At 42.4% G+C, this 23,811-nt stretch overlaps 1 protein-coding gene across 1 annotated transcript in view; it reads left to right on the top strand.

The window, feature by feature from the left end:
• The first annotated feature begins 8,824 nt into the window (after positions 1–8,824).
• LOC118749218 (eukaryotic translation initiation factor 2A) overlaps positions 8,825–23,811 on the top strand; it is a 147,214-nt gene continuing 132,227 nt past the window's right edge. The window contains exons 1-2 of the mRNA XM_036484008.1: positions 8,825–8,938; positions 9,013–9,813. Coding sequence (XP_036339901.1) covers positions 8,893–8,938; positions 9,013–9,813 — 847 coding nt within the window. The 5' untranslated portion in view covers positions 8,825–8,892. The remainder of the gene's footprint in view (positions 8,939–9,012; positions 9,814–23,811) is intronic.

Raw genomic sequence — 23,811 nt, 5'->3', positions numbered from 1 at the left:
ATTAGTTCACAGAGAAAATGCGCCTTCTCAGTTATAAACGTTCTCTGCTTAAACCTTTAAGCGCGGGCAACAATGATGTTTTGTAATTAAGGCAGAATTGAATATGCGTTATCTGGGAAAACAATACCTGTAATATTTATTCTATAGGGCTGTTCAGGATGTTGTGGAAATGGTCATGGATTTGTAGCTGGAATTGCATTTGCAAATTTTATGCTTGCTGCCATGGCAACCGTGTGCAATTTATTGTTGTGAAGTTACAAATGCAACGAATATGCAAATGCCAGAGCATATGCACAATATCCTGAACAGCCCTTATGTGTTTGCAAACGCGTGTTAAGCAAACAGTTACCTTGTTTATGTGGCATCAAATGCGGTATCGAATTAACTTGTGTCAGTGTAGCTCGCTTGAAATGCAAATGTTTATATGCAACAAAAGAAATGAGTCGATCGAACACACTTTCAAGCAGAGTTCATCCCGATGCAACCCTGTTAATAAATGTGGTAGTTCTAGAAAATAATGAACATTGAAAAATAATAATTAAAGACTCAAGGCCAGTTTTTCAGTGCCAGTTTAAACTTAGATTAAGTAAACTGAGTTTAAATTGAACAGCTGGCTGACATTTGATTGGCTGATCCTTATTTAAACCAGCCAGATCGGGCGTTTAAACTTAATTTAAACCACGGCCATGCACTGAAAAACTGGCCCACAAGAATCCATGTAAAAATTATCTTAGCTATTAATTTTATAACAAAGCTTAGCATAAATGTAATTTCAAGAAATATTTAAACAGTTCGTTTCATACAGAGTTGCATGAAACAACCGTGTGGACAAATTCCCTGTTTATATGCACTCTTAATTCGACTCAACAACTATTAACTCGTATTCACTATCTTATTTATGATGGCACGGTTAAAAGTTTCAATTCGATTTAAGAACGTGTTTACATGTTTGTGTCAAAATAACATGGTTTGGCTTAGAACCAAGGCGCATCAATTACAGGTGATAGCGATAGAAGCTATGCTTCTTCTGATGAGCACGCTTGTGTCAAATTATCGTCCGTTTTGCTTTATTTACTTATCCACGTATACATACACATATACGTATATATATACCCTGCAAACAAATGCTCCCAAAATCTTTAAAGCTGATGCCAGATAAAACTTTGTAGCTTTGCGTGACATTTATAACTTTGCCAGCAAAGCGCCAGACGCAAAAGGTATGCCACAATGAACGCCAAGAAAACAATGTTGTACCGCTTTTTTACTCATCAAAGTTGCTGTGGATTTTAATTATTTTGATTTAAAATTATCAGCAATGTAATTAAGTTTTATGTTTCTGCATGAAAACCCGAATTTGGACGAAACAAAATAAATATTAAACCGGCTGATTGTCAAAGCGCGCAAAAAGATGGGAGTTGACCATCTTTTCGCTTCGCGCTGCCGCTTCAACGATTTATGTGGCATGCTTTGTGCATTTTCATACAATTCATCTTATCTGTCAAAGCGAATCTGTCACGTAAAGCGAAGCAAAAGTTTTATGTGACATCAGCTTAAGAGTGTCGGAAATCTGTTACGATTCTTTTAGAAATCTGTAAAGAAAAACATATGAAGCAGTTGACAAAAACTAGTAAAGAAATTTCTGTACCATTTCTTAAAGAAAATTCTTAAAAAGATTGTGAAACCTTTCAGAATTCTATGAAATCCTGGTATGCAGGGTATACATATACATACGAATATGAATATATAAAGAAGATGTTGATGACACAAGGAGTTCATAACAACGGTAAATGTTGTTTTTGTACGATTGCTACAACCTGTAGTTGTTGAATCATGGCTTAGAACGAACTGAAGCATCATATAAACATAGTAAGTGTAAAGAACTTAAATCTATAAGAAGAGACAACACATTATAATTGTAGCGAGTGTTAATATCAGGAGCGCCCCTTCTATTTTGCTCAAATAGTCCCCTTTCAGACACGTCAAGTCTTGAAAACAATTTTTTTCGCATTCTCTTTTGTGTTTTCTATTTGCTTCCACACGCGTCAACTTTAATTGAATTCAAGTCCTTGGTTCTTAGATGGGAATCAACGAAAATATCAAAAGAGACAAGAAAACTTGAAACGAATTGACGGTACGGAGGCATGATTCAATAATACAAGGTTAGATAATTATTGACAGCTGCGGTTTGACACTCCCTTACAAAAGGTTGCATTTACGAAGGACAGAGAAAGGGCAAGAATGCAATCCCTTGTTTCGAAAATGGTAGTAGAAAAGTACGCAAAGTAGGCAATTAGTAGTGAAATTCCTTTCGTAAATTCTAATGTATTTGCAGGAAAACTGGCATTTTAAACGAAATGTTGAACGTAATATTGATATATATACGTGAATTACGTAATTTATATGCTATTAAGCCGTATAAAAACTGCAAAATGACCCAAATTAAAATAAGACTACTACGAGATTGATGTAAACATCCAATGCTTAGGTTTTCATCAGTTAAATATGCTTCATATGCATACACAAATAAACATATTGCACAAAAGCTTATACTTTTATTTCACACCAAAGCTACACTGTTTCCATGTAAATTTGCAAAGAAGCAACACGGTGCCACTGCTAAGGGAGCGGTGCGAGAGAGACAACTGTCAGTTTATCGAACCTTGTATTATTGAATCATGGTACGGAGGTATCTGTCCTCTTCCCCTCTCTTCTCACCTCCTTCGCCAACGAACGAGCAGACTTTAAAGCAAGACTTGACGTGTCTGAAAGGGGATATACGTTTTTTGATTGGATCAAAAGGGAAGGCACGCTCCTGATGTTCACACTCGCTACAATCATAAAGTGTTGTCCCTTCTTATAGATTTTCGTTCTTTGGTAAGTGAAACAATTAGGGCATTCCCTTAGGGCCGGTTGCTCAAAGCCTGGTTGACACTACTCCCCGGTTAAACATCGTTATCGACGTTACCGACACCATGTTATTTGCATGGAGCCGAAAACGTCGATAACGATGTTAATCGGTGATTAGTGTCAATCAGGCTTTGAGCAACCGGCCCTTAAACTCGTAAAGTTTTAAACGGTGTAAAACTCGTAAGTTTACGAGGCTTTTATGGGAACGCCCATGCGTGTAAATAGCTGCGTAAAGTGTCTGTTTGACAGTTGAACCAGAATTTTGTGAAGAAATTTTTGTTTCGTAGTATTTTCCATAACATCCCGCCTTCTTGTCGCTTACTACGTTTATACGTATAATACCTCACTCACTGCTAATTCGACGATGAAAAATTCTTTTTTAATATTCCCTGATTATAAAAAGGCAATAAACTGGCTATCGAAAAAGAAAATAAAGTTAAAAATGGCAACGTCTTGATTATAAAAGGGCATCGAAAAAGAAAATAAACCTATGAATGGCGGCGTTTTATTTGCAAATATTACCACTAATCAATACTTATTTGCGTGATTTAGGGCCGGATGTTCAATGTCTGATTAGCACTAATCGGAGGTAGAAGCTCTTGTTAAATACAACGACTGCTTTATCTATCACATGTTAAATGCATGATGTCGAAAACGTCGATAATGATGTTTAACCGGCAAGTAGTGATAACCAGACATTGAACAACCGGCCCTAAATCACGCAAATAAGTATTGATTAGTGGTAATATTTGCAAATAAAACGCCGCCATTCATAGGTTTATTTTCTTTTTCGATGCCTTTTTATAATCAAGACGTTGCCATTTTTAACTTTATTTTCTTTTTCGATAGCCAGTTTATTGCCTTTTTATAATCAGGGAATATTAAAAAAGAATTTTTCATCGTCGAATTAGCAGTGAGTGAGGTATTATACGTATAAACGTAGTAAGCGACAAGAAGGCGGGATGTTATGGAAAATACTACGAAACAAAAATTTCTTCACAAAATTCTGGTTCAACTGTCAAACAGACACTTTACGCAGCTATTTACACGCATGGGGGCGTTCCCATAAAAGCCTCGTAAACTTACGAGTTTTACACCGTTTAAGACTTTACGAATTTAAGGGCCGGTTGCTCAAAGCCTGATTGACACTAATCACCGATTAACATCGTTATCGACGTTTTCGGTTATTTGCAAATAAAAATTAACTCAGCGTTTATACGGCAAAGTTTACCATTTTGCAAATTGATATTTGCAAAAAATACGTGCGTATAAACGTTGAAGCTCTCACTCTTGGCTAAGATATAATTAAAAATGCCGAAATGTAGCAGAAACTTTAAGTCAATACAGTTAGTGGATGGAATTTATCCTTTTATTCGCGTATTTTTATCTTTTGTTTTATCATACATTTTAGTATAAAAATTCCACTCGGCAACACTGAAGTTTACGAGGTCGTTTGCGCATCAATTTTGCCTCGAAAATTTACGTGGGGCTCGTAAATAGAGCTCCATACAAATTTTGACAGTTCTATTACGAGGCTCGTAAATTTACGAGCTTTACGAGGTTTACTAGGCTTTTACGGGTTTAAACGAAGACCCCTAATTTGTTATTTTCTAAGGGCCAATTTCAAATGAATATTTAAATGGCACTCAAGTTTTTATTGTGGATTGTTGTTTAAATGCCATTTAACTTTCGTTGGGCTTCAGATGGACTTTGGTTTAAATATGCCAAACAATTGGCAGCACTGCTGCTTGTTCCTTGAAATTGTTGTTGCATTTGCTTGTTTGTTTACATTTTGTGCTGAACAGCGGATTCCTTTTTGGTGGAATTTTGTGGGATTGATTAAACAACCTACCAATCAATCTTGGTTGTTTGGTACAAACACAGGGTTGCATATCTCATATTTTAATAGCCAATATTGTCCATTTAAGTGCAGATTAAGGGCCGGTGACTCAATGTCTGGTTAACACTAATCTGCGGTTAAACATCTTTATCGACGTGTTCGACTCCATGCATACAACAGGGAGTCGGTAACGTCGATAACTATGTTTAACCGCAGATTAGAGTTAACCAGACATTGAGTAACCGGCCCTAAATGTATGATCTGAAAATGAGTAATGGAAGTTAATCAACAATCTCTACTTAAATAGCCATCTGAAATTGGGCCTAAGTTTGCGAATAAAACTTGACACTTAAATTTAAGATTTTCATAACAAAAATTTTATGAAGAAAATCCCCGCTCCGGCTTTCTTTAGACAAAATATATGCGTTTAAAACAAAGATTAGCGAAATCGGCTCAATTTTATATAACCCTGCCTGACATAAAATTTTCTCCGCGATAAGGCCACTTGCCATTTCTAATAGATTTTGGATCGCTTAGTCGAAATTGGAAACATATGGGGTGTTCACAGTTCGTTCCAAATAGTGTCTGAAAATGTTGACGTCTACATTTTAAGACGTTTTCTAACCGTAAAATCTGTGGTGTTGTTGTTTCCCATACAAAATTGGAAAACGACGCCGTCTACATTTTGTCACACTCAAAGGTATGTTTTTTACGCGTCTACATTTTGCAACCTCGCAGCAGGGTTGCATTATGGCAATACTAATCACATTTTTTTTTATTTATTGGGCACGTTTTCTGTATTTGCATTTAATTTGAGCGCAATTTCTGATGAAAAGAAACAAATCAAGGAAAAGAAATAACAAATATTAGGAATTTGTAATTAAGTTAAATAATTACAATTTTTCAGAAACAAAATCGAAAGGCGATATATAAAAAATGCACGCAAAGAGGAAATGTCTGGCAACACCAGCACAGTTTTGAGACGATTTTGCGACGACTGCTAGAAAGGGGTGCTCACAGTTTGATGCTAAAGATGTCTCAAAATGTAGACGTCTACATTTTCAGACATAATTTGGAACGAACTGTGAACACCCCAATATATTTTTGAATTTTAAGAAAACAAGGCAAATAGCAAAATCGGCTAAATCTAACCAGAAAAAGGGTAAAATGGCAAGACTGGTTACAGAATCCAGCCCTGATCGTTTCCGTGAGAAATGATCGTGACACTAGGTGGGTTCCAGCGATTTTTGGACTAAAACCTGTTGAATGTCAAAAGGCAAAATATCTCTCACAAGAAAGGGCAACGGTCGAGGAACTGTGAAAAATTGCTGGAACGCAAAAAATCATTTTTCCTGCAAGTAGAAAAATGTCAGATGTTTGTTTTAATTCCCAAAAGATTTGGTTATTTTGGCACATTATACTATGTCCCCATTGAGAGTTATCTGTTAAGATTTAATAAATCCAGTTGCTAAGACACAACCGTCTCCATTGCCACAACGAAATATGTTTGAAGTTAACATTTTTAAATATTTGACGTTTGCTTATGTGAGATTTTATATATACAGTTGCGGACATTGAAATACAGACAGATAAAAGGAAGGTGCCAGAGCGGAATTTCATTAGGGGTCTTCATTAAAAAGTGATAAACTCTTGATAAACTTGATAAAGTGATAAATTTATCATTTTGATAAATGAACTGTCAAACTTTGTATGGAAATCTATTTAACCAAAGTTTATCACTTTATCAAACGACTTTGGTGGATAAATGTATAAATTTCAGCAAAATTCAACCCTTACAGGCTGCCAGGTTCTCGCTTTTGCTAGGAACACATAAAACCAAACGAACACAATGGACGAGGCAAGAATGAAACGTAACTAGCCATATAAGTTAAATAATAAACTGTTTTATGCAATTATTTACCAAGGTCCGTTTATGAAAGACGGCGGATAAACTGATTAATTTAAGCAATTTATCGCTTTATCACTTTAGATGAAGACCCCTATTATAAGAATTCTTAATATTAGTCGTGTTTTATTTGTCCAGAAATTTAAGCTAATAGCTTATTTTGTAAGGACTTATCCAACATAATTATATTGGCTTATGAAAAGACATCTTAGCTTGTATATTGAACAAGAGGCATTCCCATTCAGCATCAGAAATTTTCTTATCATGAAGACCTAGTTAGCAAATATGACTGCCAATGCAGTTCTTGAGTCGAATTTAGTTCTAGAGGAAGTTTGGTGCAATGTTGCCGAAGCAGAACCATTACAGAGTTTTATAAATGTTATGTAACTACGCGTAAAAGATTTATACAAAGCGGAGAAGGCTCTGCATGATATTATTATAAAACATTTTTCCTGAATTTTTAGTTTTTAAAATAATCTCCCTTATCCTGAGTTTCGTCTGAAAAAAAATTCACCCGAAAATTTGTCATTCGCCCATAGTAAAACTATGGAAACCAAAAGTGAAAAGTGAACCGTTTCGGGGAAAATGAAACTCAGGATAAGGCTAAATATCTTCTAAATTTATTAAAACCAAAGTTATGTAAAAATTAATAATTTGCCTTTAAAACTAACCAAAATATAAAAACGTTTAAAAATACGAAAATGCATGCTTTTTCAGTAGGCTAGGTTTCAATGTCCGCAACTGTATATTGAAAATACAAATATCATTTGACTTATGGAAAGCGAATTTGTGGTTACCACATCCAACAAATTGTATTTATTGATCAATATTATTGAAGATTTAATGAAGATTTAACTTAAATCGACTGTCAATCTAGATTTAATTTTTCATGGTAAATCTCAAAAGATTTAACGTTAAGGGCCGGTTGTTCAAAATCTGATTAGCAAAAATCGGAGGTAGAAGCTCCGGTTAAGCACAACTACTGCTTTATCGATCACATGCACATGTTACCTGCATGATGTCGAAATCGTCGATAGTGTATTGGTAGTGATAATCAGACATTGAACAACCGGCCCTAAGTCTCTTCAGAGGGCTAAATCTGCATTAAATCTCAGAATAGAAGCATAATATTATGGGCCGGTTACTCAATGTCTGGTTAACACTAATCTCCGGTAAAACATCGTTATCGACGTTACCGACTCCATGTTATATGCATGGAGCCGAACACGTCGATAATGATGTTTAAACGGAGATTAGTGTTAACCACATATTGAGTAAACGGCCCATAGTATTATGCTTCTATTCTGCTAAGGGCCGGTTACTCAATGTCAGGGTTACACAAATCTGCGGTTAAACATCGTTAGCGACGTGTCCGACTCCATGCATATAACAGGGAGTCGGTAACGTCGATAACGATGTTTTACCGGAAGTTCTAATTGTGGTAATTTGCAGTTTGCGAGTGATTTTTGAGTGGAAGACTGCGTAAAAACTAATAAAATTAAGTACCGTGTATCAAATTGCAACAGCCGTCAAGATGCAAGATGCGTAGGTGCAAGTGTTGCACTGCGACGAATTGCTGCATTCTATGTAATGCAGTGATTTCGCTTTTGCTCCAATCAGCCTCCTTCAGCAAGTTAACTAATCAATCCCGCTGAAATACTGCCGCAGTTTGCTGCAGCAGCCTTAATTGTAAAGCAATGGAGTTCACTAAAACGTTCACTATTTTCTAATAGATTTAGGGCCCGTTACTCAATGTCTGGTTAACACTAATCTCCGTTTAAACATCTTTATCGACGTGTTCGGCTCCATGCATATAACATGGAGTCGGTAACGTCGATAACGATGTTTTACCGGAGATTAGTGTTAACCAGACATTGAGGACCCGGCCCTAAATGAGAAATGCAATATTTTAGCATTTAGAAAAATTAAAATTAAGGAGAACTGTTATAGCAATTTCAACTCTTTCTTTTTTCGCTATATTCTTTGTTTACATGTGGTACACAATTATCAACGAAGGCGCAATCCTGTATTCTATCATCCTTGAAAAGCATACGAGATTTCGTAAACCGCTCGGTTACCCGCACGTGAAGACGGAAAGTAATTTTTGATAGTATTTAGAAACATCCATAGTGCTGGATAGTACTATCGATAGTTATTTAAAACCATCGATAGTGCTGGATAGTACTATCGATAGTTCTACACTTCTAACGTAAACATTTGCTGAGGTTAGAATTTGGCAATGGCTTTGGACAGTTGTACTTCTAATGTTAGTCCCGCACTAGCAGGTAAGGAAATTTCAGCGTTTAGTTTTACATCATAAGTTCAGTGAAGTTTATTGAAATTTTTGTTCGTTTTCTAGTTCGTTCTAGCGTTGGAGTGGAACTATGGGCTTGCGAAAATACAGATTTGCAATACGTGTACAAATCGAGTCTTCCTCGGGAGGAAACTCGGAATTGTCGATCCATATCATTCAGTTCTGATGGTCACTATTTCGCTTATTCAAATGGCAATGAAGTTAAGGTACTGAATACACTGGATTGGAAAGTCAAATGTACGCTGCCTCGTCCAAAAGCCTTTTACCTCAAATTCTCGCCGATTGGAAATTATATATCGACATGGGAGTTGTATACTGTTACCAAAGACAAACCGGAGGGTTCCTCAAATATGTTCATTTACGATCTTAGTTCCGGATCAGAAGTGTTTGATATTGTACAAAAAAATCAAACTGATTGGGAGCCATCATGGTCGACAGACGAGTCACTTTTTGCCATAGTAATAGGAGGCGAAGCACTGTTTTATGATCTATCTGGTGACTGTAAAAATTTTAATACCTTTACGCGAAAGATTGGAGGTAGCAGGGGCGCTGTTGTATCTTTGTCCCCAGGCGCTAGTCCACCTTGTGTAGCGGTATACACGCCTGGTGCTAAAGGAGGGCCTTCAATGTGCAAACTGTACAAGTATCCTTCACTTTCACAAAACCAAGCTATCGCTTGTAAAAGTTTTTTTCAAGCTGATCGTGTTGATTTACTTTGGAACAAGCGTGGGTCCGGAATACTTCTACTGACTTCTACCGAAGTTGATAAAAGTGGGGCATCATATTATGGAAATCAAGCGCTTCATTTTATGGCGACGAAAGGAGACTCGTGCTCCGTGCCGTTATGTAAGTATAAAAAATACGCTAGGGGTATTCTCTGAGTCTTGCAAAGCCCTTGCACGGTGCACGGTTTGCAAAGCTGTCCCATAAGAAAACCGGTTTTAACCGTGCAATCCGTGCAATGTTTGCACCATGCAAGGGCTTTGCAAGACTCGGAGAATACCCCTGCTACTTTGTATTTAAAGGATTTAAATTGCTGACTGAAAAATAGCATAATAATATCCCAACGGTTTTTACCCTCCATTCCCGCCCATCCGCACGAGGGGCGCAGTCCGCATGACGTACGGAACCAATATTTGTTAAGTGTCGAGATCTAAAACTTTTCAGCTACAGAACTAAATTCATCAGCTGATTTTATGTATGTATGTCAATAATTCACTTATTGATTCTGGAACGTTGAGGGCTATAGCGTTCTTCTCCCTTTTTTCCGGCTATTAATCTCGGCTATAATGTTATCTGGCACAACTGATCGCGTATCAAGACTTTATTGTTGTCTCAAGAGCGCTAACTCTTTTCTCAACCTCCGTGTACTTCTTCATAGCAGTTTCATTCTGTTTGTTTAATTTCCTTAACTCCGTCCTGATTACATCTAAGCTGTTTTCTATTCCGAGTCTGAATGGAACGAAGTATTTTTCAAACATATTTTCAAGTAGTCTCGCGGTAGTTTCTTCATTATCCGACACGGACACATCTTTTCACACATACACACTACCATCGCTTTTACATGCGCTGCATTTCCACTTCAGCCCATTTTTCTTAATTTCTCCTGCAATATTCTTGAAGTCCTTGTTATCCAGACCAGTGCATTTCGCGTGAATCCAATTGCCACAATCAGTGCACAAAATACTGGACGAATTTACTTCAATAATTTCTTCACAAACTCCACAAGAAAATTTGCTTGGCGCCATGTTGCCAGCGTTGCCATATATTTTTTGCAGAGAACATCCTTTTGCGTAGGTTAATAACTTTTGATCGGGTAAAAAAGTTAATTTCCGCTTTCGGATTCTTGTTATTGGGGTCAAGACGCGTCTAATGGTACCCCCTTTCCAAAATTTTGACCTATTTTGGGCGTTGAAAGCCCACCTAGATAATTACCAAAAAATTTTGATTTGTTTACTAAGCAAATATTTATTTTTCGGCCTTTGCAAATTAAATAAGTTCTCTGCAAGAAGGTTTGTCTGATTTTTCCAAGACCGTGAATTGGACAGTATATTGGACAGTTCGGTGACGCCTTGGTTAATTTGGGGAAAAGAGGCAAGACAACATCGCAAAAAATCGCAGAATTATGAAAAAGTGGTTTGTGTTACCATAATAATAATATGAAGTTCCTGGAAAATTTTAGTAAAAATCGACCCTAAAAAAGTAAAAAAAAAAAAAATTGAGGCGTCTAGGGGGGTATTTTGGTTCTAAAAGTGAAGACCCCGACCCGCGCTCACGTTTTTAAGTAATTTGTTGTTAAAGTTGCGAAGTTCACCAAATATGTTGATGCAAATTGCATCGATTTTATCATCCAAAAGTGCGTGAAATAAATAAATGTGGCTTAAATGTTAGCACCTTTAATGCACATGACCATTTTCTTTTAATTAATATGCAATTTTTGTTAATTTAACCACGACAAAACATTTATAAAAGTAGTGAAGTAGTAAACATGCGAGGGTTGCAACTGAACACCGAAGTTGGTGCTGCCAGATGATTTATCATCACAATTTTTACTTGCGTCCACAGTATTTTTGCGTAGAATTCCTTTCTGGGTAGGCGGCCTTCGGCCGCACTTTAGGATTATAACCCTTACCAAATAGAATTCTCCTTTTGGTGTGCACCAACTGGGGCTACCGCCCCAGTGATGTAGCCTTGGGAAAGGATGAGGTAACTAGAATTCCCTTTCTGTGTGATGGTGATGTCTATTATGGTTACTGGTTTAAATTTTTAGGTTCTTATTTTTTTTAAATAGTGCCGCAGGCGATCACGCGGTTTTTTATTCCAAATTTTCCTTGTTTAAATATTTTATATTATAAAAAATATCGGCGCAGGCGTAAATATTTGATATTTTAATATTGTTTATTAAAATATGCAAAAAATATGGATTATTATTATGTATATTCCAAATTGGAGTTTTTAAGAGGGTGCTATTTAAAAAGCATATGTGACCTGGTCTACGAAAAGGGAGCTTACGTGCGAAAACTAGTTTTCTGTGAAAAAGCTGTTAAAAGTAAGCAACTCGTTTCGTTTACTCGTTTTTACTCTTCTTTCTCTACATTTTTAGTACACTTCTAAGCAAGTTAGGATATTTCTGCTTTTCACCACGTGAAAAAGCATCTCATCTTCCATCCGAATCAACCAAAAAGTGAAAATTGATTTTTTGACACCTAAGCCCCCTTTCCGTAGACCAGGTCACATATATTCAAACCTACCCTTATGTTGTGGAGGTCAATATGAAATATAACTTGGGTATTTTACTGTCCCTATTTTTCGAACATGTGGTAGCACCCTTCTGTTTGGTTAATACAGCCATTTTGATTTGTTTGCTTGTTTACTTTGTTGAAGAAAAGTAGTGAAATGGTTAAACGCGTTTTATATTGTTAAAAAATAAAATAAAATACATTTCTTGTAAACAAATCACACGTGAACATTAAAAAGATCGTGCATTTATGCAAATACAAGTGATAGCTGCACTTTTTATATGCAAATTTGCTAATGGAAGTGCAAAAGATTTAAATAACAAATTACTAAATGCTAGTCTTAAAAAAGTGAAAATAGTGAGAATATATGTAAACATATCTGTTTCTTAGCATCCTCGTAAAGTTTGATGAGAAAATTCGTTATAGTTTTGCTAAAACACACACATGTTGATGTACACTAAAGTCAACCCGAAATTCCCGCCAAACGGCACTAAAGGCGGTTGCTGAAAAATGTGTTGTTGTTGTTGTTGTTGCGGCACTACTAAGTAGAGGTGGGCACGGGGCTTTGGGCAGGGGGCCGCCTTGCTGGGAATAATTGCTGTCAGCACGAACTCGTGCGTGCATGGGCGTTCAGTAAAATTTCATAAAAGCACGAATGAGCACGAAAAAGCCCTTTGCTAATACTACAAATTTAGACACTTTTTCTACTTCCCAGAAAATATATTATAAAAATCGTTGATGTAAAAATTGATTCGCTTAAGTAAATATACATATGTATGTACATAAACACATAATTAAAAATATGTACGTATGTATACATACAATAAAAATTGGCTCTTTATTAGCGGGCTGGGACGTGTCCCGTCGTGCCGGGCGGGCCGGGCGGGCCCACTAAAATTCTTAACGTGCGGGCTCGTGCATGTTTTTAAAAGTTTATTTTGCACTCGTGCCGGGCCGGGCCTGAAAATTTAGGCCCGTGCCAATCTCTACTACTAAGCCCCGCCTATTTCGGGTCAACATTCAATCATTGTCCTCAAGCTCAACTAACGGGAGGCCCAGGAAACGAGCTGTTTCAATGAGGTCGGATCATAGGGAGAGGGGTGTCAGTTGAGGCGGATTGAGCTGGCATGTGAAGAGGTGGTTGGTGTCGTGAGGGGCTTCCCCACATGCCGGACACTCATTGTGGATATTGGGGTCGAGTCTGGACAGGTAGCTACAGTATTTAGACCGTAATTGAGCCAGGGTAACGCGGGTCTCTCTTGGCAATTGAAGCTCCGTCTCTTCTACGGGTAGTGATTGGGCTCCGATTACGGCATTCATAGGTCGAGAGTCAAGGTAGGTGGAGACTGACTCTATGTATGTCGTTAATAGCTCGTCTGTGTTTCGTTGTTGTTGTTGTAGAGGCTTGAACAACCCCGCCCAGATCGGTTAGTCTCTCAATGGTTGTCGTCAAGCTCCACTAACGGCAGCCCTAGGAAGCGTACAGCCTCGACGGGGTCTGTCCATAGGGACAGGGGCGTTAGCGTGGTGGGGTTTAGAGGGCATACGAAGAGATGCTGAGAGTCATGGGGCGACTCTTCGCATGCCGGGCATTCGTTTGGAATATCTTAGCTTAATCTGCTCAGGTATGAGTTCATCCTGCTGCAGTAACCAGAGCGCAGTTGGGCCCGAGGCAGACGAAGTTCTGTCTCGTCCACGTCTGGTGATTGTGTGCCCAGAACGGCATTCACAGGTCGGGAGTCTACATAACTCGAGACTGCCTCTCTGTGAATGCCGTTCAAGGCCTGTCGATAAGCTGTCGGGTCCAGAGGTTGTTTGACGTTCCCACGACAGTCGGGTCTACGTAGCCGGAACGACCCAGATTTATATCTGGCCAAGGACTGTCACTCCAGCAACACTCCCCCTTTAGGGAACTTGTATGCTGCTACAACATCAACCACAGAGGTTGTTTGATGAACCTCTGGACTTCGTCCGTCAGTTCGTGGAGATGCCTCCTGACGTGCCTGGGCGAAGCCTCTTCTGCAAGGAGTTGCCTGTTTGGATAGCCACATCTGTGGCTCCCAACCAGGAACTGCCTGCAGAGCATTATGTTATGGTCCTTAACTGGGAGCATGTGGGCCTCCTCGTGCAGGTGGTGTTGCGCCGACAACAAGAGCCATCCTGTCGCTTTCCTAAATGCCGTGTTCTGGCAAGTCTGCAGCTTAATCTACTGCGTACTAGTAGTCCCCGGTGACTACACTGGCGCAGCGTAGTTCAGAACCGGCCGGCAAATTGCCTTGTACGTTACCAGCAACGTTTCTTTGTCTTTGCCCCAGGTGCTGCCGGCTAGCGACTTGAGATCCTTGTTGCGGCTTTATACTTTGTTGACAATTGCGGTTGTATGCGCCGAGAAGGAGAGCAGACTATCGAATGTTCATCCCAGTATTTTCGTGTTGTTCACTGTCGAAATGGTGTTTTCATCGACGTGAATTCCCAGTTGGATTCTGACCTCCTTCGTCCAGGTGGTAAAAAGTGTAGCTGAGGATTTTGTAGGGGAGAGGGTTAGGCTCCGTGCACTGAAGAAGCGAGAAAGCTCGGTGAGATAACCGTTTACTTTCGAGCACAAGTCATCAATTCCATTCCCAGGAGCCATGATCGAGCAATCGTCAGCATAAGAGACAATCGAGACTTCCTCTGGTGTTTGAGGGAGCATTGAAATGTAAAAGTTAAACAGTATTGGGGAAAGGACACCACCCTGTGGAAGCCCCTGTTTTATTTTCCTCGGTTTGCACGATTTGTCTCTAAAAGTTACTGACGAGTGACGACCACTCAGATAATTCGCCGACCACCGTTTGAGTCCCTGTGGGAGAGGGGAGGCCTCTATGTCTTCTAGTAGCGTTGAATGGCTGACAGCGTCGAACGCCTTTGACAGGTCCAGCGCAACTAGGATGGTTCTCTCACAGGGGCGCTTTCGGTTTAAGCCACGAGTTATCTGGAATTTATGACGTTAAGTGCTGTTGTTGTGCTGTGCACTTTACGGAACCCATGCTGATGCTTCGCTGGGGTCAGGAGGTTTGTAAAATACGGGAGTAGCAAGGCCTCTAGTGTCTTCGCTACCGGGGAAAGGAGGGTTATCGGACGATAAGACTCTTTTGTTGGCTGGTTTCCCCGGTTTGAGCAGTTGGACCACTCTCCCCATCTTCCAGATGTGTGGGATGACGAGAGTAGGGTCCAATAGCTTTGGAGGCTTTCGCCTTCCCGATGGCTACTCTTACCTCACCGCTGGTGAAAACAAGAGGCGCACTTGGTTTTGGGAGTTTGTGCAGCCTTCTGGTCACTCGACGTTTGGCTTTATCCACCGGAGGATGCAGGATGAACTGCCTGCTAAAATAGCTCGCGCATCGCTCCGGGTCCAACGAAGCGTGTTCAACAAAGTCTATTTCAACTCTGTTTGCACGCTTCGTCGGGTTAGACAATGACCTCACGGTTGACCAAAGCTTACTCACACCAGAGGCGAAGTTGCAGGTCTTCAAATGCTCTTCCCATTTCTTCCGCTTATGTACGTTCACAAGATGTCGAATATCGGAGTTGAGATCCCTAAGACGAAGGTTGTCGCGCTCATCGGCTAGGACAGCCGCTTCTGCAGGAAAATTCGGACGTGGGTCTAAGATGCATCCCGCTGGGATGAAGCGGGCTGCAGCTGCAATGATAACCCTGCGGAACTTACGTTCACCTACGTGGACGTCGGTTAATATGGGTAGTGCAGCGAAGGCGCTTTCAGTAACATCCGCGAAGCCTTTCCAATCAGCTTTAGAAAAGTTGACATAGGCCCGATGATCCGCGGGAGCAAAGTCGGCTGGTTTATCAATCGAGATGATTATGGGCAGATGGTCTGATGCTAAAGTCAGCATAGGTCGCCATGATACGCTGTTTATCAGACCAGCGCTGACTTTAAGTTAGGTCTGGTGAGCTGCATCAGCTGCCCATAATCCTGGTGGGTGCGTCTTCGTTCATTGTGCAAAATGTCGAATCGTCTATCTGCTTATAGTTTGACAGGCTTGAATGCCAAAGATCGTGGTGCGCATTGAACCAACTACCATACGGTTTTCACCTCTGAGTAGGGATGCAAACGATGCATCGATTTTTTGAAACATCGATAATATCGGTTCAAAATTCGATGTTTGCCATCGATGTTTACAATTTCCAAAAATCGCTAAATTGTCGATACATCGATGCCGGTTTCAGCGTTGTTTTAACATCGAATTCCTATCCACATCCACATCGTAAAATTTTTTGACTGGCCATAAATTTTTATATTTATTCTTTTAAAAGGAACATCCAGAAATTTCGAGTTTACTCTTATCTTTCGATATTAAAAATGCATACTTAGTCATTAAAAAAGGACCGGGATCCCGTTGAAATTTCAACGAAATTGGGCCTTGGAACTTTAGGCTCATCGAACTTACGACGGCATTCATTTCTATTCTATTTATAGGGAAGGAATGGTAAATAAATAAAGGCAATAATTGAATTACAGAGAGTTGAAATTGAAAAGTATAAAATTTTAATAACAAATTTCGAAACATCGGAAACCATCGATATATCGATGTATTTCTGGCGATGTGTTTTAGCATCGATGTTCATTTTTCCGATGCATCGAAACATCGATGTATCGATGTTACTCCCCAAAATTTGCATCCCTACCTCTGAGTAGCGCACCTATTTAAGGGTGATATCCTGCCGGGCAGCAGGGGGTATGCATATGTTAAATATTTCGAGCTCGACATCGCCTGACCGGATAGCAATTCCCTGACATTCTAGGATGGTATCCGGCGCAATTCAACAGTGTTGAGAATGCCTCCTGACGTGCCTGGGCGAGGGCTTCTCGGTCGGTGGTTTGGTCTGTGGCGTTGTCTATTGTATTGTTTTGTGATGCTGAGGCGGACTCTGGTGTGCCGTGAAGGCAACTCGATTTCAGCAGCAAGGGGCCACGTATATTGTGGCCACTGCCTGTGAGTCGTAAGGCCTGAAAAGACTCGAGGGTGGCTCCACCCATTACATGCATTGCACCTAACGGAGGTGGAGTTGTGGTGTAGTCTTCTCTGGCACACGCAGCAGGTATAGGTTTATGATACAGGGTTTGACTCAATGCCAGCCCTGAGAAGAAGTATGCGAAGAAGATGTAGCCCTATGGACGTAAAACTTTTGAGGAGTTTCGCCGACCTTAACGGGGTTACATCGCCAAAAAAAACAGCCCTTGGTCGGGTAAAACCCGAGTCATTCCGAATGGGGAGACCGTCCTCTTCTGTCGTGGCTGTGTGGTACCGGTTTTTAGTAAAATATTTACAGTACAGGTGTGGTGTAGCGGTAAGAAGTGTGCGCTTACACTCATCAGCACCTGGGTTCAAGCCCTGGTCAAAGCAACATCGCAAACAAATATGGATAAGGGTTTGTCTTAACAGCGGTCGTGCCTCGGCAGGCAATGGCAACCCTCCGAGTGTATTTCTGCCATGAAAAATAGCTTCTCATAAAAATACCATCGCCGTTCGGAGTCGGCGTAAAACTGTAAGTCCCTCCGCTGTGTGTGACAACATCAAGGCGCACGCCACAAGTCGGAGGAGAAGCCAAACACTAACATATGTGTAAGCGCCAATCTATTATAATTATTAATGATTTAAATATTATAAGAACAACGAAAACAAATTGTTTCAATATCTACTGCCGATAGTTTGACGAACAATGTGATCGGCTGCCGGGTTCTCAACAAAAATAATAAGAGTTCGTTTTCGGTTTATAGCAAAGCACTCGTCTATCTTGGTCCTACGTTAAGAGGACGGGAGTAAAACTTACTCGTTCCTCCCCGGTTGGTGGGCGTAGCTCCGTCCCACCAAATATAATTACCGACTGGCCCTGACTGGCATTCACAGGGAGTCAGTCTTAAGTGATGTAGACTCTAGAACTGTTAATGCTGTCCTAGGCACACAACCTCCGGACATAGACATGACGGAGCTTCATCTGCCTCGGGAGACAAGAACCACAATAGCCCATCTTCGCTCTGGCTACTGCAGCAGGTTAAACTCATACCTGAGTAGACTGAATGCGGATGTGCGGAGAGACCCCTCATGACTCGAAACATCTCTTCGCATGCCCGGAAAACCCGACAACCCTAACGGCATTGTCCCTGTGGACCGACCCTGTAGAGGCTGCACGCTTCTTAGGGCTGCCGTTAGTGGAACTTGACGACAACGACTGCGATATCAACCGATCTGGGCTGGGTTGTTGTAGCCGCTACAACAACAACAACAACCGCTATAGCGAAGGAGCGGGAGTAGAACCTACCCATAACCTTCCAAGAGAGGGAGTAGAACCTGCCCGTCTCTAAATACCTGGCTGAGATCTATAGGAGTGGGAGTAAAACCTGCCCGTTGTTGTTGTTGTTGTAGCGGCTACAACAACCCGGCCCAGGACGGTTGGTATCTCAGTCGTTGTCGTCAAGTTCCACTAACGGCAACCCTAGGAAGCGTGCAGCTTCTGTGGGGTTTGTCCACAGGGACAAGGCCGTTAGGGTGTCGGGTTTTCCGGGCATGCGAAGAGATGTTTCGAGTCATGTGGGGTCTCTCCGCATGCCGGACACTCACTCGGCACATCCTCATTCAACCTACTCAAGTAGGAGTTCAACCTGCTGCAGTAGCCGGAGAGAAGTTGTGCGAGTGTTGTGCGTGTCTCCCGAGGCAGATGAAGCTACGTCTCGTCTATGTCCGGGGGTGGTATGCCTAGAACGGCATTCACAGGTCTAGAGTCTACATAATTCGAGACTGAGTCCCTGTGAATGCCGTTCAGGGCCTGTCTGTAAGCTGTCGGATCCAGAGGTTGCTTAATGAATCTCTGGACATCGTCCGTCAGTTCATATAGATGCCTCCTGACGTGCCTAGGCGAGGGCTCCTCTGCAAGCAGCTGTCTGCTTGGGTGGCCACTTCTGTGGCTCCCGATCAGGAACTGCTTGCAGAGCATTATATTATGCTCCTTCACAGGGAGCATTTGCGCCTCGCTGTGCAGGTGGTGTTCAGGCGACATCAAGAGGCATCCTGTCACTGTCCTGAGTGCGGTGTTCTGTACAGTCTGTAGCTTCGTCCACTGCGTCCTACTGGTCCCTGGCGACCACACTGGCGCTGCGTAGTTCAAAACCGGCCGGCCTATTGCCTTGTATGTTGCCAGCAACGTTTCTTTGTCTTTGCCCCAAGTACTGCCGGCTAGCGACTTGAGGACCTTGATGCGGCTCTGAACTTTATTGACAATAGCGGTTGAGTGCGTAGAGAAGGAGAGCAGGCTGTCGAATGTTACTCCGAGTATTTTGGGGTTATTCACCGTCGGAATTGGTGTGTCATCGACGTGAATCCCCAGCGGTAGCCTGACCTCCTTCGTCCAGGTTGTAAACAGGGTCGCGGAGGATTTCGTAGGGGAGAGGGCTAGACACTTTGCAGTGAAGAAGCGAGAAAGTTCGGAGAGATAGCCGTTTACTTTCGACCACAGGTCCGCAATTCCAATCCCAGTCGCCATGATCGAGCAATCGTCGGCATAAGAGACAATCGAGACTCCCTCTGGTGGTTGAGGGAGCTTTGAAATGTAAAAGTTAAACAGTAGCGGGGAAAGGACACCACCCTGAGGAACCCCCTGTTTTATTTTTCGGTGCTTACTCGTTTTGTCTCTAAACATTACCGACGAATGTCGACCACTCAGATAATTTGCCGACCACCGTTTGAGCCTCTGTGGGAGAGAGGAGGCCTCTATATCTTCTAGTAGCGTGGAATGGCAGACACAAGTCCAACGCTACTAGAATCGTTCTCTCACAGGGACGGTTACGGTTAAGGCCACGAGTTATCTGAGTGTTTATGGCGTTAAGTGCTGTTGTTGTACTGTGCACTTTACGGAAACCATGCTGATGCTTCGCTGGGGCCAGGTGGTTTGTGAAGTACGGGAGTAGCAGGGCCTCGAGTGTCTTCGCTACCGGGGAAAGGAGTGTTATCGGACGATACGAATCTCCTTTGTTGGCAGGTTTCCCCGGTTTGAGCAGTGGGACCCTCCAGATGTCTGGGATGATGAGAGTGGCCATTGACAAGTTGAGGACCTCCGTTAGGTATGCTACCCCCGCAGGACCCAAATTTTTCAGCATCAGCATGCATATTCCGTCGGGACCCATGGCTTTGGAGGCATTCGCCTTCCCGATGGCCACCTGAACTTCACTGCAAGTGAAAGCAAGGGGGGCACAAGTTGTTGGCAGTTTGTGCAGCCTTCTGGTCACTCGACGCTTGGCTTTGTCCACCGGAGGATGCAGTATGAACTGCCGGCTAAAATAGCTCGCGCATCGCTCCGGGTCCGACGAGGCATGGTCGCCGAAGGAAATTTCGACTCTGTCGTCGTGCTTCGTCGGATTAGACAATGACCTCACGGTTGACCAAAGCTCGCTCACGCCAGAGGTGAAATTACAGGTCTTCAGATGCTCCTCCCACTTCTTCCGCTTATGTACGTTTACAAGTTGCCGAATCTCTGCGTTGAGATCCCTGATACGGGGATCTCCAGGATCGGCCTGACGAAGGCTATCACGCTCATCGGCTAGAACAGCAGCTTCGGCTAGAACAGCCGCTTCGGCAGTGAAGTTTGGAAGTGGGTCCGATATACATCCTGCCGGTATGAAGCGAGCTGCAGCAGCAGTGATAGCCCTGCGGAACTTACGTTCACCGAGATGGACGTCGGTTGGTGTGGGGAGCGCTGTGCAGGTGTTTTTGGTAAACTCCGCGTAACCTCACCAATCAGCTTTAGAAAAGTTGAAATAGGTCCGGTGTTTGGCGGAGGCAAAGTCGGTTGGTTTATCTATCGAGATGACTATGGGTAGATGGTCTGATGCTAGAGTCAGCATAGGTCGCCACGTTATGCTGTTTATCAGACCAGCGCTGACTATTGTGATGCCTGGCGAGCTACTGCAGTTACCTATAATCCTGGTGGGTGCGTCGTCGTTCATTGTGCAGAATGTCGAATCGTCTATCTGCTCAGCCAAGTCTGTTACCCTACGATCGTTTGACAGGCTTGAGTGCCAAAGATCGTGGTGCGCATTAAAGTCACCTACTACCATACGGTTTTCACCTCTGAGGAGCGCACCTATATCAGGGTGATATCCTGCCGGGCAGCAGGTGACAGGGGGTATGTATATGTTAAATATTTCGAGCTCGACATCGCCTGACCGGATAGCGATGCCCTGACATTCTAGGGTGGTATCCCTGCGGTCGATGTCTGCTGCGATAAGACGATACTGCACGGTGTGGTGCGTGATGAACGCTAATCCACCACCATTATCTCGCTCGTGATCTCGACGGTGCACGTTGTACCCGGCGCAATTCAACAAAGTTGAATTGCTGTGCAACTTCGTCTCTTGGACCGTAGCTATCAATATACCATGCCGACACATGAAGACGGTCATCTCCTCAATCTTTCTCTGTAGCCCGTTGCAGTTAAATTGAAGGAGCTTCATGTGGTTCGGGAGACGTGTCGTAATGTGGGGTGTAAGTGAAGTGTATGTTCTTGCCGCCGTTGGCTGTGTGTGCTGCTGTGGCGATTGCCGCCCTGTGGTGGTGGTGGGGGGCGTCGCAATTGGGGTCTGCGACCGAGCAGCGCAACACGGGCCCTCGAAGTTCCCAGTCCAATCTCGCGTGGTACGCAGACCTGAGCATGCCCTAAAGTGGCACCAGCCAAGGCAGGTGTTGCACTTGACTGATGTAACATTACGGAATATTCTGGTCTGACATACCGTGCAGATTGTAGGGGGAACCAGGAGTTGTTGGCGGCGGCGTGGGGGTGGTGGTGCGGTTTTGTGTGTTATGTGGTCTGTAGCGGCTGTGGTACGGTCTGTGGTGTTATTATGTTGTTGTGTTGTGGTGACTGTGTGAGGCTGCTGTGTGAGTGTGTGGGGCTGCTCGGGCGGACTGTGGTTAGCCGTGGAGGCTGCTCTGTTTGAGCAACAGGGGGCCACGTACGACGTGGTCCACTGTCTATGTGTCCGCAGTCCCGAGCAGACTCTGAGGTGACTCCACCCGTCGCAGGCATTACACTTGACTGAGGTGGAGTTGTGGTGTAATCGTCTTCGGCATACACAGCAGGTGTATGTTTCTGGCCCTGGGTTTGACTCGATGCCAGTCCTGAGTAGGAGAATACGTAGTGAATGTAGCCCTATGGACGGACAACTTCTGAGATACTTCGCCGACCTAAACGGGGTTAGATCGCCGAAACAACAGCCCTTGGTCGGGTGAAACCTGAGTCATTCCGGTACGTAGAACCGGCTGTCGTGGGAATGTAAAACCTGCCGTCTTCTGGTATGGTTTCTAGCATAGGGCGTAGAGGCTGACGACAACGACTGAGATATCAACCGATCTGGGCGGGGTACATCGTAGCCGCTACATCAACAACAACAACCGCTATAGTAAGGGAGCGGGAGTAGAACCTACCCCATAACCTTCCAAGAGAGGAAGTAGAACCTGCCCGTCTCTAAATACCTGGCTGAGATCTATAGGAGTGGGAGTAGAACCTGAACGTCTTCTGGTACCTAGCGTGCTATAGCTACTAACTGCAGCAGTCGCCTGACGACTCCTGTCTGCTTTGATTGCTGCCCGGCTATTTATACAAATTGTCGGCCGCATTCGGGTCTCGTATGTCCCGTTGTCCTTTGTGCTTTGTTCTTTATTTTGTTGCCATGGTGCTTAAATGTATATGTACAATTGTGTGTATGTAAATAATTACGGTACAATTCAATGAATATCGTCGTATGTGAGGTTGCATAAATTATTTTCTAGAGAGTAAAAATACTCACATTTCAAAATGGTTCTCTTTTTTTATAAAGCAATCGCGTTTCTGTACGAATGGATAACGATTGTGCCAAGAGCTTGTGTGAGCAAATTCAATTTTTGGCAGCAAATGCCAGTTACGCGGTTTTGTACTTTAAACGACGATATGCACAATTATGTATGCTTAATTATGTTCATATATGTATGTATATATGTATGTAGCTGTATGTATATAAATAATGTATTGTGTAATGTATGTGCATATGTACATATATATGTATATATGCAAAGTTGTGGGGGCTCCAAGCCCTAGGATTGGGGTCCTCACACCCCCCTCTATTTCGGAGAGGCGTTCGTTACCATCATCTTGCAATGTGGATGCGTACCAACGCCCTTCTGCTGATCTTCCGAATTGCTGCTCTGCGACTGCGCTTCATATTGTTATTGTTGCTAACTTTTTCCTGTGTGGCGTATGTGCGCTGTAGGTATATATGCATGTATGTACATATGTTCCCCCATGTGTTTTGTTCGTTCTAATGCATTTTGCGTAGTTGGCGTGCTAATTCGTTTGCGCGCCTGATCGCACCACCTTACTTTTGCTTGCAGTGCTGGTCCCTATGGCTTTGTTTATGTGCTGCTGCATATAGGTATGTATGTACATTAGACCGTTCGTTATTTTAACTATTTTTTTAAATATACAGTTTGCCGGGCGGAAAAAGATGTGTTTTGGTCTAAAAATAAGCAGTGCATAATTTTATTCGAATATGATAACTCTAAGTACTTGCGCGTTGCATTTG

This window comes from Rhagoletis pomonella, unplaced genomic scaffold (assembly GCF_013731165.1).
Source record: "Rhagoletis pomonella isolate Grant_MI unplaced genomic scaffold, Rhpom_1.0 Rhpom_scaffold_00014, whole genome shotgun sequence".
Classification (NCBI taxonomy): Eukaryota; Metazoa; Arthropoda; class Insecta; order Diptera; family Tephritidae; genus Rhagoletis; species Rhagoletis pomonella.
Note: the sequence above shows the minus strand (reverse complement) of the source record. Positions and strands in the feature narration are given on the sequence as shown.